Source organism: Propithecus coquereli, unplaced genomic scaffold (assembly GCF_000956105.1).
Source record: "Propithecus coquereli isolate 6110/MARCELLA unplaced genomic scaffold, Pcoq_1.0 Scaffold85, whole genome shotgun sequence".
NCBI lineage: Eukaryota > Metazoa > Chordata > Mammalia > Primates > Indriidae > Propithecus > Propithecus coquereli.
The window spans coordinates 7,236,703-7,255,074 of NW_012154729.1; the positions used below are offsets into that span (position 1 = coordinate 7,236,703).

Consider the following 18,372-nt stretch of genomic DNA (forward strand, 5'->3'; position numbering starts at 1 on the left):
ATCTTGCTCTGTCACCCAAGCTAAAGTGCAGTGGCGTCACTATAGCTCACTGCAACCTCGAACTCCTGGGCTCCAGCAATCCTTCTGCCTCAGCCTCCCGAGTAGCTGGGACTACAGGTGTAGGGCACCACGTGGGCTGATTTTTCTGTTTTGTAGAGAGAGGGTCTTGCTTTTGCTCAGGCTGGTCTTAAACTCTTGACCTCAAGCAATCCTTCTTCCTCAGCCTCCCAAAGTTCTAGGATTACAAGTCTGAGCCACCATACCTGGCTGAGATTCCTAACCTAAGTAAATTATCTATTGAAATATTATTTAGTGAAACCTTCTTTTCTTTCTATTTGCTTAGCTGCGAAAGATAAACAGCCAAATTAGTTATTGAAACTGTAAGATAGGTTGTATATAAAATATGTACTAATGACCACTTAGAACTGGAACCAGACAAGGTTGCCCACTATCTCCACTTCTCTTCAACATAGTGCTGGAAGTCTTTGCCAGAGCAATCAGACAAGAGACGGGAATTAAGGGTGTCCAAATGGGGTCAGAAGAGGTCAAACTCTCACTCTTTGCTGATGATATGATATTACATCTAGAAAATCCCAGTGATTCAACCAAGAGACTCCTGTACTGGCTTTTTGACATTGTGCGCTTTTCTTAATTCTGATGCTCAGTTTTGTCCACAACAAAACATGTGGATTAATTCCCTCTCATGGGGTTTTATCTCCATAAAACAAATAATGACTATAAACTATATTATTATTTCTGCCATTACAATAATAATTATTATTACTACTACTATTTGGGGGGGCATAATATACTTGAGGCTTCTATTGGAGAACTACATGGATCATCAAAGTTTGGTAGGTGAAGTAAAATGAATCTTGCATTGAGAAGAAAGTTTAATACTGGAGAAATAATTTTATATAGTTGATATCATAGGGACTGTAGAAAGATTATAACAAGAATATGTTCATCTGTGAACAGTAGAGCAGATGAAATACTAGTATATTAGTATTTCAGCCAGATAAAAGTAAATGATAAGGAGAATCAAAATAGTATTGCCAGGTAAACCAAGAGAAGAGAAGATAGATATTGCAAAGAAATCAATGTAGGTGAACAATTAAAAGTCTATTTGACAATCAAGAAGTGAGTTTTAAGCAATTTTAGTGGAGTAATAGAGGGAAAAACACAGTTCAGTGAATTTAAGACTAACTTGTTAAAACAACGAGTTTCTACTACATACCTATCAGAATGGCAAAAATCCAGAGCACTGAGAACACCAAATGCTGTCGAGGTTGTGGAGCAATGGGAATTCTTATTAATTGTTGGTGGGAATGAAAAATCATATAGCTACTTTGGAAGATAGTTTGGCAGTTTCTTACAAAACTAAATATATTCTTACCATAGGATCCAGAATTATACCCCTTGATATTTACCCAAAGGAGTTGAAAACTTATGTACACACATACAAAACAATGTGTTATAATAAAAACGTGTTTATATCAGCTTTTCTTCATAATTGCCAAAACTTGGAGGCAACCAAGGTATTCTTCACTAGGTGAATGGATAAACTTTGGTACATCCAGACAATGGAATTTTATTCATGCTAAAAAAACGAGCTGTCAAACCATGCAAAGACATGGAGGAAACAAATGTATATTACTAAGTGGTGGAAGCCAGTGTTGAAAAGGCTACATACTACATGATTCCATCTATATGACATTCTGGACAGAGCAAAACTATGAAAACAGTAAAAAGAGCATTGGTTGCCAGAGTTGAGGGGAGGGAGGGATGAATAGGCAGAACACAGAGGATTTTTATGGCAGTGAATCTATTCTATGTGATGCTCTAGTGGTGGATACATGTCATTGTACATTTTTCCAAACCCACGAAATGTACAACACCAAGAGTGAACCTTAATGTAAACTGTGGATTTGGGATGATAATGATGTGTCAATGTAGATTCATCAACTGTATCATAACAAACGTGCTACTCTGGTAGGGGATGTTGGTAATGGGGCAGGCTGTGCATGTGTGGGACCTAGGAGTACATGGGAAATTTCTTTACCTTCTGCCCATTTTTGCTGTGAATCTAAAATTTCTCTTAAAAATAGATTTTATTAGAAGAAATTTAAAAAGCCTCAATGGAGGCATAAGAATGAAAATGGTATAGATTACTCTTGAGAGTCTGTTAGAAGAGAGAAAGAAGAGAAGATAAAATACATCACTCTTTTTGTCCATTTTCTGAGTGGAGAGGACTGAGCATATTTGAAGGCCAAATGAGGGTTTTAATCAGGAGGTAGACTAAGGATGCAAGGAGAGTAGTAAAGGTATAATACAACCACTGAGGAGAATGGGAAAGGAAGTCAATAAGGAAGTGTTGGGGGGAGCAGAAAAAAAAAAGAAAGTATTGACTTACATCATTCACATGAATGATTATGTACTTATATGGTCAAGCCAAAAGAGAAGAAGATCTGTATCCAAATGAGAATTTGAAAAAAAATATCTCAATACACAGCTCTGCTGTATTATATTTCCTTCACTTCCTACTATGGTATCCTGTATAAGATGTGTACATCACTTCTGGGGGGCTGGCAAGTATGACAAAAGCCATAAGGTTCTCTCCATTTTTTTTAATTTTGTTTTACCCTCTTTTCTCATATCATTTTTATGCCTCTTCCATCTTCTATCTGACTATTCATGTTTTCAAAACATTCACATTTCACAAAGGAATTATTTCCATTTTTGGCTACAGGGACATATCCTGTAGGATATGTTACATTACAAATGCAACCTGTAGGAAAAATGAAGATTCAGTAAGTGCACTAGGTCATAAAAACAGGTGGAAAACAGTGAATATAATACACAATATAATCTGTTTTCTGCCACTGCTGACTGACAAGGTGGGCTAAATAGCAATTACTATCCTTGAGAGAGTTGGGCTTGTCAAATGTTACATCTAGAAAAAAAAGAAAAAATATATAAATAAAATCAATACCCATCAATAGGGATCAGGTTAAATAAACTGTGTATATCCATGTAATTGAATACTTTGCAGCTGTAAATAACAATTACTATCCTTGAGAGAGTTGGGCTTGTCAAATGTTACATCTAGAAAAAAAAGAAAAAATATATAAATATAAAAGAATGTTAAACTGACAATTTCTCACCTTTAGATTAATATTTTCCACTATATTTATTGACTTGTTCTTTAAAATTGAAGACTAACGAAACATTTGCATATGTTTCCCATTTTCTTCTTACATCTAATGTAAATACCTCTAATCATATAGGAAAATGCAAATGGGTTAAATGAGTATGGTATGCAAGTTGGATAACAGTCATGAGTAATCAAGGAACCATAATAGTCAATGATGACTAATTAGGAAAATGAGTACTGAGAATATGTATAGTTTGAAAGTTGAATTTCTTGAATTTCCATTTTGCGTGGAAACAAAAGTTCTTAACCTATGATATAATTTGAAAAACAGACTATGAGGGAAGTGACCCAGGAAACTGAATTCTTAAGAATAATGCAATATTGCATTTATTGTCTGGCCATATTGTTGCTGTGATGAAAGCCTTCCAGGGGAAATAGAAACATAGAAACTGCTAAGATAGAGAAACCAGAGTCAGGCAGCTGCTCTTTCAACTCCATAGCTGTAAAAACAATGGCGTATTTTCAAAGGTTGAGCTGACTCGATTGGCTCGTTATTGCAGCAGGCCCTCACTTAAGTTGGTATCACATTATTTGCACTTTGGAAATTGATTGGAGCATCTTAAAATTTAGTCATGCAATCCAAAGCAACTCTTCCCGCATTTCCTATGGAAAGTACAGAACTCAGGGACAGCCCTTGAGCTTCTGCGGCAGGAGTAAGTGAGAGAGGTTGTGTGGACTCTGCAAGTGCGAGCAAGTTGTCAACACTGAGGCTCCCACCATGATCTGGACTAGATGTCTCCCCTCTCCTCCCAACTCTGCCCTTCCCAAAGCCAGTGAGGGAAGCTCACAATACTCCATTCACCGTTACTTAAGAGACTTAGGGTGAGATTTTTCCTTATATAAACTCCAAAGAATCAAAGACCTACAAAATTAAAATACATACTTTGATGTTTTCCGTTTGGGCTTGTAATAAGAATGCTGCTATACACTGTCGATATCTGTTTTCGTGTTGTATAAGAAAAGCATTTCTCAGCCCAAAGACTAGAAAAAGATATTACAAAGACAAAAAGCCAAATCATTTCATATGAAATCCAAATAATTTCGTAGTACAAGAACCTGGGGTTTGTTTTTTGTTTTTGTTTTTTTCTTTTAATGGTGGTGGGAGATTTATGTAGATTGCTAAAAAAAAATGGATTCCAAGGCCAAGACTCCAGTATTACGTCCAAATACAGCCCACTTGAATACAAAACCCTTTCTTCCTTAGCTAACGACTTCTGGGACTTGAAATGCAATTATGGCTTAAGTGAGGGGAAACAGGCTCTTGCTCATAGAACAAGAGGAGCACATTAGGTGGGTCTTGTGTGTATGAAAATACAGATAATAAAAATATGGAAAACAATGTAATTTTCTTCTTTGTCCCCCCGTTCCTTTTTTAAATACTTAATTTATTTTTGTATTTAAGAAAAGTCACATCAAAACAAGATTTATAAACAAATTAAGATGTGGCAAAAATACAAAACCACCTGAATGCCTCATGATAGGCTGAGAAAAGCCAAAAAACTGACTCAAAGAAAATGCAGTATGTACCAAATTGTGTGAAATGTGAAACAAAATAAAACCAAAAGGGATGTTGGCATGGTTTCTGTGTGTGTAAAAGAAAGTCTATTCTGTCATTTCCTAGCTGGTCTCAAAGAAATGACAAGGAGATACTGGGAGAGCAGATTCCTTTTTTTTTTCTTTTTTAATATAGCAGGAGCTCTTAAAATGAAAATCTCTTCCTTAAACTATTACTACAACACAGGGAATAAAATTCTGCAGTTTATAATTCTTGCTATAGTCAATTAATGTTTAGAAACAAACAAAAAACCAAACCAGGGCTGTCTACTGCTCATATCAAATACTTCAGGGAGCAGGAAAAGAACCAGAAACTTTTATTCCTGGTCGATCATGAAGCTGATGCGTGTCCACTGCCCTTGTTTTTACTTGTTGATTTTGTGAGTTTAACTCTGACTTTTTTGAGGGGGGTTGGGCCTCATTTCAGAATGCAAGTGAATGCCAGATTTTATTTTCTTAACTGCAAGAACTATTCCAGTATCACAGATCATACCCATAACATCCGAAACCTCATAATTCCTAAATTCTACTATAATAAAGTCTGTTAAGGTCAGGTCATGAAATTCTGTCCAGCTTCTCTGGGGTGAGGGGATTTACACCTATTAAAATGACTTTCTGGGGGAAAAAAAATATGGCTATGTTTATTTTACTCCCTGATCTTTCTCCTTATAAATTCCCTGTAGCAAGTGAGGCTTTAAAGATCAAATTGTTGTTTTTGGCTGGTTTTCGGAACCCATTTTCCTCAAAAATTGTACCTGTAGTTCTCAGTTTATTCCAGGTATCCCTCATCGGTTTGGTTTGAAATATTGGTACAAAGGACTTTATAAGCAAAAAAAGAACCTGGCATGGCCAGGCCTGTAAAATACAATAAGGAGATAATATATGGACAGGAATAGCTCTTTTTTCCCTGACATTTTCATATAATAATTGACACCGTTTTTAAAGCATTTACTATATACCGGCACCACACTGTTTTTTCTCCATTTTGTGTCATTTAAACCATACAGCAACCCTGTAAGATAGGTCAGCTAATTCCCACCTGCACATCAGGAAACAGACTTAAATTAATTTTTCCAAGACCACAAAGCTTGTAAATGACATAGCCAGGATTTTGAATTAGGTCCCTGTCACTTGAAAGCTCAACCTCTTTCTTTGGTCCCCATCTCCTCTGTCCCACTCTGTGGCCACTGTGCCTCCTACACTGCGTCTGAACAGTCAAGATAATAGACCAGAGGGAGGAGAAAAATATTTAAGAAAAGGAACAACAGATGGTAGTTAAAAATCAGAACTAAAAAAGTGGAAATAGAGTTTTTAAAAAGGTATTGTTTTCATTAAAAAAAGAAGAAATGGAGAGAAAACATGCATGTCCCAAGGTAATCCAGTGATGTCAGATTTCCGGTTAAGTCCAGGTCTTAACGTTGGCAGGGCGGTGACTACACTGAGCCCTCAGCCCAGCTGCTTCCTCTCTGCCTCCTGGGGCTTATGGCGTCTTCCTCCACCCAGGTCCGTTCATGTGCAGAATCTCCAAGGATACCCACTGTCCTGAGAGGACCAGTTCCAGCACAGGATGCCCCCTTCCACGATATTTATTTAACATGAAAAAGTAAACTAAACAACAAATCACAAAATGGAAGTGATTTCTAGCCCTAAGTACTGAATCTGCTGCATCTAGACTCCTTTGCCAGCCCTGGAGCGCCTAGGGGACCCAGGCTGGAGGTGTGCGCCCCCACCCGGCAGGGGCTGCGCCACCGGACGCAGCCCTTTACAAGCCTGCGCCGGTACAGCTCTGAGGCTTACGCAGACTCCGGCCCATAGAGACTGTGGCTGGTCCCAGTCAGATCAAATACAAGAGGCCTAAGGCCCACCCTTGTCACAATAGACACAGGAGGCAGATGGCTCTATTTCTGGATAGAGGCTTCCCTTCTGCACGTGGCGAGCAAGGTTGCAGCCATTCACAACTTAATATATGGACAGCACTTAAATATATAATATAGCTCAGTTATATAGCATAACTGTATCAATGTTTGCTATTGTTTGTATATTCATTCATCCATTCCTTAAGGTTGCTCTAGGATGTATGGGTTTGTCCTGTGCTAGTCATTGAAGCTCTGGGCTTGCCTGCTGGGGTGGCGATTGAGGGGAATGGTCAGTGTCCCCACTTTTCCTGCTCCTCCCGTGGAACAGGAGGGCAATTCCCACCCGCCTGGCCTCAGCTGGTCTACGAGCCTGCATCCTCCTGAACACTGCCGCCACCTACCCAGCCCGAGAAGACCGAAATGTCCTTCAAGTCCCTCAGAGTCCCATGGCTTTCCTGCAAAGGATTTACTGATCTTTCATTATTCTGGAGAGCTCCCCACGGACGAGGGCTGTTTCTTATTCATCTTTGTAACTGCGGAGCCTGCTGAGTGCTTGGCTCTCAGGAGACACACAGGAAATGCTTGAATAAAAGATTAAAAATGATATATATTTCTGATATGTGCGTGTGTGTATACATGCATATATATTTATATATTTAATTTCTGACATATTTCTTTCTACAGCATAATAAAATATGCTTGCATAGCACATCATGGTTCACCAGTACTTTAACAATAGTAATAGTATTAATACTAATAATGTTACTATAATAATACAACAACACCTATCATTTATTGACTGCATTATATACATTATTTCATTTAATTCTCATGAAAACCCACTGAAGTAGATTTATTATCCCTATTTTACCAAAGGGAACCCGAGGCGTAGAAAATTGAAATGCCTTGGCCGAGGTCAAACAGCTAGCAAGTGGCAGCACTGGATCATCTGGCAGCACTAGATCATCTCGATAACTAATTCATAGAGCGAATGATGTATAGCCACATACGAACACAGTCTTATCTTTTACGAAGACTTTAATCGGATTCATGTCCTGCTACCAAAAAAAAGCCAATGTAAAACTGTGTGATGGCAAACACATGATCTGAATAATGGAAATGAACACATACCTGACACGTGGAGTGGATCGATACTTTTGACTACCAGTCTATCCAGTGGAATAGGCTGGTCAAGTACTGTACACGAACCGCCCTCCTTTATTACTGTTTGCAGCTCAGGAGTAAGAGAAGGACACATTAAACCAGTGTCTGAGCCTCCAACTTTCTGAAATTAATAAGGAAAATAATGTGATAAATAGAAAGTAAATATTGCCACAGATACCTAAAGTGCGTCCTTAAGCAAACAGATTCTTAAAAACAATTGCTTGAAATCTAGCTGACTATCTTTTCTGGATCCTAAAAAGCATTTCCCCAACACATAGTGATTTAAAGCAAAGTGTTTCTGATTCACCAAGATTAATTACCTGAGTAAATAAATCACCACATCAATGGGCAGATCTTCACCCCCAGCGTCTTAATCTCTCTATAGTATTCAGTTAGATGAATGAGAAAGGCCAACTCTATGCATGGGATCTAATACTAAACTCTAGCTAGATTCCATGCTCTAGAATTTGTAGATAATTGACTATATAAGATGCTGAAATTTTTTAAAAGGATGTAAAATATTGTGATTGGCATGATATATATTGTATATAAAATAGCAAAGGGACATGTAAACTGGTAACAGTCTTTATTTTGAAATCAAGTTGTAAAGCATGAAACCAGAATATTGCCTTGTCAATATGGGCTGCTGTTAAATGCATGTGTTCTGATTTGTACCATTATTTGAAGGGAAGGTCAGCTGTGGTAGCATCGAGGTTTTTGAAAGGGGTAGAGATTTTCAGAACTTGGTTTGTTCAGACATGCTGCTCTGAATAACCTAAAATAGGAGGCCATACAAATTCCCAGACTATGACTCTTAATACTGTCCAACAGCCACTCAATCCCAAACCACCAATCAGCTAGTCATAGATTGATTAATAGGTGTCTATTTTTAATTGCTTAAGGGAACCTGCAGCCTTGGGGCCACATGTGGCCTTCTGGATCCTTGAGTGTGGCCTTTTGACTAAATCAAAATTTTACAGAACAAATCCTTTCAATAAAGGGATTTGTTCTGTGAAGTTTGGATCTGGTCAAGAGGTTGCCCTTGGGGATCTGGAGGGCCACATGCGACCTTGAGACTGCTGGTTCCCCACCCCTAGCTCAACCAACCAATACCATCCAGAAGCTTAGCTTATTAAAAGATATGAGATTTCTAGTCTTATGATCTTATTGTCTGTGTAAGGCTAGCTATTTGGTAAAGAAACGAGTAGAATAAAAAACATTAGTTATCTCTGATGGGTTAATACATACGGCAATTCCTCCTCAAACAAAAAAATATTTTATATTCCACGTTTATGGATTGGAAGAGTCAATATTGTTAAAATGTCTATACTACCCAAAGCAATCTACATATTCAATGTAATCCCTATCAAAATACTAATGACATTCTTCACAGGAATAGAAAAAATAATCCTAAAATTTATATGGAACCCCAAAAGACCCAAAATAGCCAAAGCCATACTGAACAAATAGAACAAAACTGGTGGAATCACATTACCTGACTTCAAATTTTGCTACAGATCTGTAGTAACCAAACAACATGGTACTGGCATAAAAATAGACATAGACCAATGGAACAGAATAGAGAACCCAGAAATAAATCCACACCATCTACAGTGAACTTATCTTTGACAAAAGCACCAAGAACACAAGTGGGGAAAGGGCATTCTCTTCAATAAATGGTGCTGGGAAAACTGGGTATCCATATGCAAAAGAATGAAACTAAACTCTTGCTGTATGCAAAAATCAAATCAAAATGGATTAAAGACTTAAATCTAAGACCTGAAACTATGAAACATTGGGGAAATACTTCAAGACATTGGTCTGGGCAAGGACTTCTTGAGTAATATCCGCAAAGCACAGACAACCAAAGCAAAAGTGGACAAATGGGATCACATCAAACTAAAAAGCTCTGTATGGCAAAGGAAATAATCAACAAAGTGAAGAAGCAACTCAGAATGGAGAAAGTATTTTCAAACTACCCATCTGACAAGGGATTAATAACTAGAATATATAAGGAGCTCTAACAATTCAGTAAGAGAAAATTCAAATAATCTGATTAAAAAATGGACAAAGGATCTGAATAAACATTTCTCAAAAGAAGACATACAAATGGCCAACAGGTGTATGAAAAAATGTTCAACATCATTAGTCATCAGAGAAATTCAAATCAAAACTACAATGAACTATCCTCTCAGTTAAATATGCTCTTCAGTTAAAATGGCTTTTATTAAACAACAGGCAATAATGAATGCTGGCGAGGATGTGGAGAAAGGGGAATCCTCGTACACTGTTGGTGAGAATGTAAATTAGTGTAGCCACTATGGAGAACAGTATGGAGGTTTCTCAAAAAACTAAAAATAGAATTACCACATGACCCAGCAATCCCACTGCTGGGTATATAGCCAAAGAAGGGGAATTCAGTATATTGAAAACATATCTACACTCCCATGTTTATTGTAGCACTAGTCACAATAGCCAAGATATGGAATCAACCTAAGGGTCCATCAATGGATGATTGGAATATTACATAGCCACAAACAAGAATGAAATCCTGCCAGTTGCAAACCATGGATGGAACTGGAGAACATTTTGTTAAGTGAAATAAGCCAAGCACAGAAAGACAAATATCACGTGTTCTCACTCATATGTGGGAGCTAAATATTAAAAACAATTGATCTCATGGAGACAGAGAGTAGAATGATGCTTACCAGAGGCTGAGAAGGGTAGCAAGGGGCAGGGGATAAAGGAGGGATGGTTCATGTGTGCAAAAATATAGTTGGATAGAATGAACAATATTTGATAGCACAACAAAGTGACTATAATCACCAATAAGTTAGTGTATACTTTAAAATAACTAAAAGAGTGGAATTGAAATTTTCCCAACACAAAGCAATGTTAAGTGCCTGAGGTGATGGATACCCCAATTGCCCTGATTTGATTAATTCACATTGTATTCCTGTATCAAAACATCACATGTACCCTATAAAGATATTCAGCTTTATGTGCCCGTACTAACTAAAAATAAAAAATTAACACAATGTATACCTCCCTCGACGTCCTTGAGAGATGTAGTTTGCTTTTGCTTTTGTTTTTGTTTTTTCAATTCAGAGCTTTCTGACTAAAAAAACCAATATTTTATAACACCTCCACTTTTTAGAGGGAGAGATCCAATTTGATGTATAAGAATATTTTATATTTTTAACACAACTTATCTAGAAATATTTCTAAACTCATGTAGCAAACTTATTTAGAAATAGCAGCATTTTACCTTTTTGTTGCGCTTCATTTTGGTAACTAAGAGGAAATCATCAAAGAGAAACAGATAAACGTCTAGGAATCTTGTGCTTTCTGAGGAGAGAAAGAGAAGGTGAAATGGGGATTGAAACAGGAAGTAGACGGGTTTTTAATTTAACTTAAATCAATGAACTCCTTAATAAAAAAAACAAGGTGGGTATTATGGAACACCAGGGAGCTCCAATCATGTAGGTCAGAAAACTGCCTGCATTAATGTGGAATTGATTTCTTCCTAAAGCAGACTTGATTAGAGCACAAGCTTCCAATTTTAAAGACAGTTGTATTCGTGATGCATCTCATGTGAATCTAAGATAACTCGGGTGATATTTGTAATGGCTTCAAATAAGCCTAGGACAAATCCATCAACTAATTGAACTCGTGGCATTTCTGCCTCTTGATCCATCTGGGTGGTTATTGGAAGGGCATGTATCAGAGAAAGGCATTTTGTCACTGCTATGGACTATGCTGTGTCCCCTCAAACTTCCTACGTTGAAGTCCTAACCCCCAGTATGGCTGTATTTGGAGTAAGAAAGTAATTAAACTAAAATGAGGTCAAAAGGCTAGAAGCCTGATCCAGTCGCATTAGTGTTCTAATAAGAGGAGACCCCAGAGAGCTCACTCTCTCTCATCTCGAAGAGAGCCCCCATTAGAGACTGACCTTGATCTGGGACTTCCCAGACTGTGAGAAATAAATTTCTGCTGTTTAAGCCACTCATTCTCTGGTATTTTGTTACGGTAGCCCATGCTGACTAAGACCATCATTAAAACTAATTTCTCAAATTTTAGAATGTGTCTACAAATGTTTAAATATTCTCACATAGTTTATATTTATGAACTTTTCTGATACTACTTTTGATAGGTACTGAAGGCAAATAGGCTTCTTTACTTTTCCTTAGGAAGGGAATAGCAGTACAAGAGAAACCAAATGTTAGAATAAGATATCTCCTTTCTTATTTTACTCTATCTCTGAAGCATGGGAAGTTGCTGTCACTGGCCCAAGGGTTGCACAGGCCAAAACAGCCACGCAGGGAGTGAGCCAGGCAGCCAGCCTCCGGGGCCCATCCTTCTATGCCTTTGCTGGGAGCCTTGTCTCTCTCGGGGTCTGCCCTTCCTCCTACCCTTCAATTAACGGCAATTGAACAAGTTACAAGGTAGGGAACATGTTGAGTTTTTAAAGGAAGCAGTTATTTACCTGCAAGAGTTAATTTGCCTTCATAGAGAAGGTGTCTGTTGGTTGGTGACAAGACGTTTTCTGCCATGTGTTCTTTAAAAATGTGTTTCAAACACTTGCAAAACAAGGGAGAAAATAAAAGAGATGTTGTTAGTGACTGGAAGAGAACATGATCAAGGAGCTGGGATAATCAACTCCATCTAGAAAGTTCACGACATTTGGGAATGCCAGCAGATAGACATGTGAATGAGAAAGAATGAGAAAACTTTTGAGAAGGACCATCCCAAGAATGTCACAATGACATTCACCTCCCCATGTACAGTGCCCCATGGACGAAGGCTTCACTTCTTGCTCATAAAACTAGATTTATCCTTCAAGTGGACAGATGGGGACTTTCTAAGACTATTGTATTTCCACCTGAATGCCAAACTTCCGGAAAGGGATTTAAGTCTGAATTGATCTTTTTTTGTACCTCTGGAATGAAAAACCTTTTATCTCTATCCCAAAGCGGAGGCCACACTATAATCTCCTGTAGATGTCTAAATTTTTGGAAATTGTCCAGCCACTTCACTTTTCCTTCAAGGTCTCCTGAAAGACAAGACACATTCAGTATATATTTAAATGCATGTGACACTGTAGCATAAATTTTAACCAAGGTCCACAGTCATCATTAGAGACACTGGCTGCCCTTGGAGCTAAACCATATTTTAGGCTCATTTGACAAATTGCTTGCTGTTTTTGTGTCTTAGAAAACTCACTAATTTGAAGTCAGCCTCTTGCAGAGAAAAATGAAGCTTACGCAATTTAATTCAGTAAGTTGGAGATGCATTGTGCATTTTCATTTCAATAACACTAATAAAGCCCTTGGTAGTTTTCTCTTATTCCCTAAACCACAGAGCCAGTAATTAGAGGAAGAAAAAAAATAAGACTAACAAGGACAAATATATCTTTTTGTGCTGATCATAAAACACACTTTCACTTCATGATGAAGATGATTATTTCTTTTTGCTAAGAACTCAATTTCTCTTATAAAGGTTTGTATTAATTTTCCAACATTTTATAAAAAAATTCTCAATATTGCTATTGGGCTTTTGAAATGGTTTTTGCAAAGATGGACTGGAAGGCATACACACACAGAATCGTATTGTTAGTGGAACCCCTGAGAATTCATCCTCTTTAAGGTATTAGACTTAAAGGAAGGCCATACAGATTTCTTCCCTCAACAATGAGAATCTTTATTTTATTGCAAAATTTCCAGAAGAGCTACCATTATCTTCCCTCACAAACCTATTCAAATGAGTAATAATCCTTAAAATTATTTTTTAAGTTTTTAAAAAATCAGTCTTTAATGGAATTTTTGTCTTATTCATTTGATAAACTTAATTCCAGTTCTTCAGGTAATTTTAGAATTTGAATAAGAAATTTAAAAAGAGAAAAGAAATCCCAACTAAATGATCATTTTATCTTTAAACTTGCAAAAGAAAAAGAATATCATTTCTATACAGCTGATAATTATCCAATTGAACTGTTCCCTTTTGATGCCTACCAGGAAATCTTGGTTTATGGACATAAATCATGGAATTCTTTATTTGAGTTTCCATTACACAGAACTACACAAATAAACTTAAGTCATCTTAGGGCTTGCTCAGTTCCCATCCCCATGTTTCAGTTCTAAAGACTGCAGTTGACATTATTTTTACATTGGCTCTGGATTTCAGGGATTTAAAAAAAATGATGAATGGTAATTTATCCTCCGGATACGCTTTCCATGGTGTTTATCCCATTTGCTTTGTGTGTGGGTTCAGTATGGATGTTAAAAACAAAGTGCCTCCCATCATCTGGGAAGTAGAAGTTTTCCTGCCTGAACTCACTTCTGAAACCCTTGGAGACAGAGCCACGTCCTGTGTAAGCCGGGTGTTAGAGTTCTCATAGGGTCCGCCAGGATGTGACTGGAGCCCATTGTTCTGTGTGTGTTTGATTTACAACGCACTCAAAGCTGAGTCCACGTTTCCGACAGCCATGACCTCAGGTCAGTGGAATTACCTTCTAGGATGGAAGCTCAGATGGTTCCCAGGAGTCACAGGGCCCCAACTCTTTCATTAAGCTCACTTATCTCAGGGACTTACGGATTGACTTTTCCACCTTTTCCTTGATGGAGTAGATCATGATTTTCTCAGCAGTGTCTATACTCCTTTTCCAGATATTCTTCAGCAACAGTGGGTATCGAGTAAGCCTGTGTAGTGGAGCCACCAGCAACTCTGGCAGGTGCAGACGTCTGCACTGCTCGTTCTGCTCACACCACTGGGGAAAGCAAAGGCAGACATATCAGAGTATCACCTCTCCCACGGAGGCCCTAAGAAGCCTGGATATGAGCAGTTCTTAGAGATTTTACTCAGTAAGAACAGAATGTACTTGTGAGCTTGTTGGGAAAATTTATAAGCTACGGACTAGACTTTGCTCTTGACAATTCCGTATTAAACTGTATTTGGCAAGCACTTATCTACCAGGGCCAAGCTCAGGGTCTGAAATTGGGCTCTTAGATTGGATTAAGAAGTAGTGTTGACTCTTACTGACCAACATTGTTACTTTTCAGTTAAAGAAATTAAAGAATCTTTTTTCAGATGTTTTGCTTTTCCAGAAACGGTGATGAAGTCAGTAGTCATCAGACCACCTATAACTTGACCACTCAGTCCTCGTAAATGGGGAAATTTAGCAAGATTTAGATGCACAAGAAGAGTTTAAAACTCAATAAGTCCCCTAAAACTGCATATTCCATTGATAGTAGTGAAAGATGTATTAACATATGTGCTCCAGCTTTGTTTACCCTTCTCCTTTGAGAGTTTAGTTTTGCCCACTGGCTTCGCCCTCTCCTTCTCCTTCTCCCTGCCCCTGGGAGAGTTCCGGTTTCAGCAGCTTTGTTCCCATCCTTCTTGTGATGCACACTTAGGAGAAAGGAGGATCAAGACTGGAGTGACAGGAAGGAAAAGGAAGGATTTGCACTGGTTGGGTCAGTTTCTTGACTCTCCTTTGCTGGGGAGAATCAGGGCACTGATCAAAAATGAAGAAAAAATGAAAATAGAAGTTGGAGAGGCTAAGTTGATCTACATGACATAGAGCAAAGGGGGAGAAGAGAGGGATAAAGACACAGATAATTTTCAATAGGGAGAGTTTGCAGTTGGGGGTTGAAGATGTGGTTCTAGGGTACTCAAGCACTGGGGAAGACACCACAGGGAATTTTAGTAGGTATTGCTGGGGGTTGTACGTGGGAGTTCCATAAATGATATTTGAGAAACCCAAGTAAACATGAGAATAGCTTTTACATTTGTTTCATCTGCTAGGCTGTTTCTTTGATTGTGACACTTCTTTGAACCTAAGGGACTCCAGCTTTTATGAAGGTGACACGTGATCCATGGAGGTGGGTCACAGGTCAGTATGCAGATAAGTACATCAAGAAGGACTATGAGGGGTGTGTTCTCTTCCTCTTCTCTTACCCAACCCACTCACACCAAATTTATCCTGAGTATGGCTACAAAGAGGTTGAAATGGACTGAAGGTTTGCTTCCCTCCATTGTGTGTATTACACAATGAAATCCTGACCCTCAATGGGACGGTACTAGGAGGTGGGGCCTTTGGGAGGTGATTAGGTTATGAGCATGGAGCCCTCACGAATGGGAGCCCTTATGAGAGAGACCCCAGAGAGCTCTCTGGCTATCTTTCTGCCGTGTGAGGATACAAAGAGAAGACAGCCATCTGTAACCCAGAAAAGGGCTCTCGCCAGCCTCTGGCCATCCTGGCACCCTGATCCCAGACTTCCAGTCCCCAGAACTGTGAGAAACAAATTCTGTTGTTTATAAGCCACCAGTTTATGATACTTTGTTTTAGCAGCCCAAACTGACTACAACAGGGATCCTGCCCTTCCACTAAATATTTTTCCTACTATAGGCTGCTGCCTCATTTCCATGGTTCATTTTTATTCTAGGCCCAGATTAAATGTCTTGTGACCCAGACCCTTCAGGGCCATCCTGAGGTGGGCCAGGCACACTGTGGGCAGCTCCCCTGCTTCCACAAAGATGTCTTTATATCTTTATGCCACTGCAAAGTATCAGCCCTTGCATTTCAGAGATCTGGGTACAACTGGTACAAATCCCCACCAATCCAATAGCCCATGGAAGTCCAAAGCCCTCCCCTAGATATTTACAAACTCACAGGGACTGAGAGTCTAATGGCTTCCTCTGGCCCCTGGACTCCTGTTTCCTTATATATTGTTTCTTCCCTGAACAGCATGGACCAAACTTAGCCCCTTGGTTGGTTTCCTATGTTACTTTTCACTATAAATCCCCTCATGCCAAAGGTTTTGTGAATGTGCATATTTATTTTGCTGAAGATTTTGGGTTGTGGAGGGCTGTCAAATACACAATCCCCCTACTATTTTACTGGCTTCATTCTCTTCTTTGGAAACAGAGAGCTCTTTCCGTCTCTTTTCTTCTTCAAATAAACCCTCCCCTTTTATCTCTTAGCCTCCTGCTTAGCGATTTGCACTTGTCTTTCATAGCTTGACCATGTCCTGGGGAACTGGGGTGGGGTCTCACCCTCCCACACTCTCAGCTTTATCAAACTATTTTTTTTTGAAAACATCCAGGGCGCCTTCTCTGGGGAATACAGCCCAATGCAATCTTCTCCACTCCTAAGTGAGCACAGGGGTGCGTGGTGCACCGGGGTCCAGGAGCCAGGTGACACGGACCACCTTTCCCTCTCTGAACCTTGGATTCCTCTTCTGTGAAATGGTGGAGGGTGCTAGATAATCTCCAAGTTCTCATCCAGCTCCAAGTGGATGTGGTTCTCATTGGAGTCGGCAAGGATGGAGAAGGAAGCAGCCAGATGAGGATGGGCTGGGAGTGGCAGGGAGCAGAACTGTGGCTTTAGTGGCTGACTCCCAGGCTGACTCACTGGGAACAGCGTTCCAGCGCTACTTGGGTGGCTGGCAGTTCCTGTAACTGATTTCTTGGCAGCAGTTAGGAACCCCCTCAAAACACACGACCCCGGGGCCACTGCCCACATTGCCTTGCTGTGGGGAACAGCTGTGGCTTGCAGCATCCACTGGAATTCTTGCTAATTGTGAAAACATTGATCTCCTTCAGATAGCAATCAGGCAAGAAGCATCATTGGTAAATAATTTAGACAAAGATCCAAGCAGGGATATCGCAAATTTTTAGTGTTTTAGAAAACCTCCGAAGAGAGAAAAAAAGTTGACTGACAATTATAAAAATAAGGCTATAAGTTTTTTTTCCATCTATTTATTGGCTTTATTTTTCAGGTCCATTAGGGAAAACAAAGAATATTTCTATCAAAAGAGATTAGACATAAAAAGCCTTTTTATTGATGGGTCCAGATCAATGAAGCCTACTTTTCCTTTATAATAAATAATCCAATATGTTTAGGGGAACAATGATAGGAGTTAAGGACCCCAGATAAAAACGTTCTTCTAAGAAATCTGTCTTGGTGGGACACAGCTTTGGGCTGGGGCAACCAGCATTCTTGAAACGTTGGGAAATTTACTTAACCTCTCTAAACCTCATCTGAGAAATGTAGATGATGAGAGTAGCTACCTCATTGCGTTGGTGAGAGGTTTTAATGAGATAATCCTTGCCAAGTGCTTAGAACAATGCCTGGCACATCTCAAACACTCAGCCCATGGTAGCTAGAATTCTTAGTGTTTGATAATCGAGCCACTCTAAGAGGTCTCGTACAAAGTTCCCAGTCTCTTCCTCAGCATCATTTTAACTGTTTCTAAGATAGTGGGAAGAACTTGACTCCCATTAATGGGAGTGGCCCAGGATAGTACATACATTCATAACGCCCAGTCTCACGTGGTATGGAGAGTAAATTCATCCTAGTGCATTTACGGGTTCATTTTAGGCAACCAGTAACACGACGCAGAATTTAAGTTTTCCAAGAATGTTGTGTATAACAGAGCATAGTAAGGGGGAATGAATGTTGGATTCAGACAGGTCTGAATTCAAATCCTACCTCTGCCCCAGAATAACCATATCTTTTAGTCAGTTGCCTAAACTTCTGAAATATTAGGATAATATCAAGTTCCACAGAGTTATTGTGGAGAC

At 39.1% G+C, this 18,372-nt stretch overlaps 1 protein-coding gene across 1 annotated transcript in view; it reads right to left on the reverse strand.

The window, feature by feature from the left end:
- PLEKHG7 (pleckstrin homology domain containing, family G (with RhoGef domain) member 7) overlaps positions 1–18,372 on the reverse strand; it is a 45,617-nt gene that overhangs the window by 2,053 nt on the left and 25,192 nt on the right. The window contains exons 9-14 of the mRNA XM_012664008.1: positions 14,380–14,554; positions 12,726–12,841; positions 12,275–12,368; positions 11,057–11,136; positions 7,756–7,909; positions 4,098–4,195 (exon numbers count right to left, since the gene is read on the reverse strand). Coding sequence (XP_012519462.1) covers positions 4,098–4,195; positions 7,756–7,909; positions 11,057–11,136; positions 12,275–12,368; positions 12,726–12,841; positions 14,380–14,554 — 717 coding nt within the window. The remainder of the gene's footprint in view (positions 1–4,097; positions 4,196–7,755; positions 7,910–11,056; positions 11,137–12,274; positions 12,369–12,725; positions 12,842–14,379; positions 14,555–18,372) is intronic.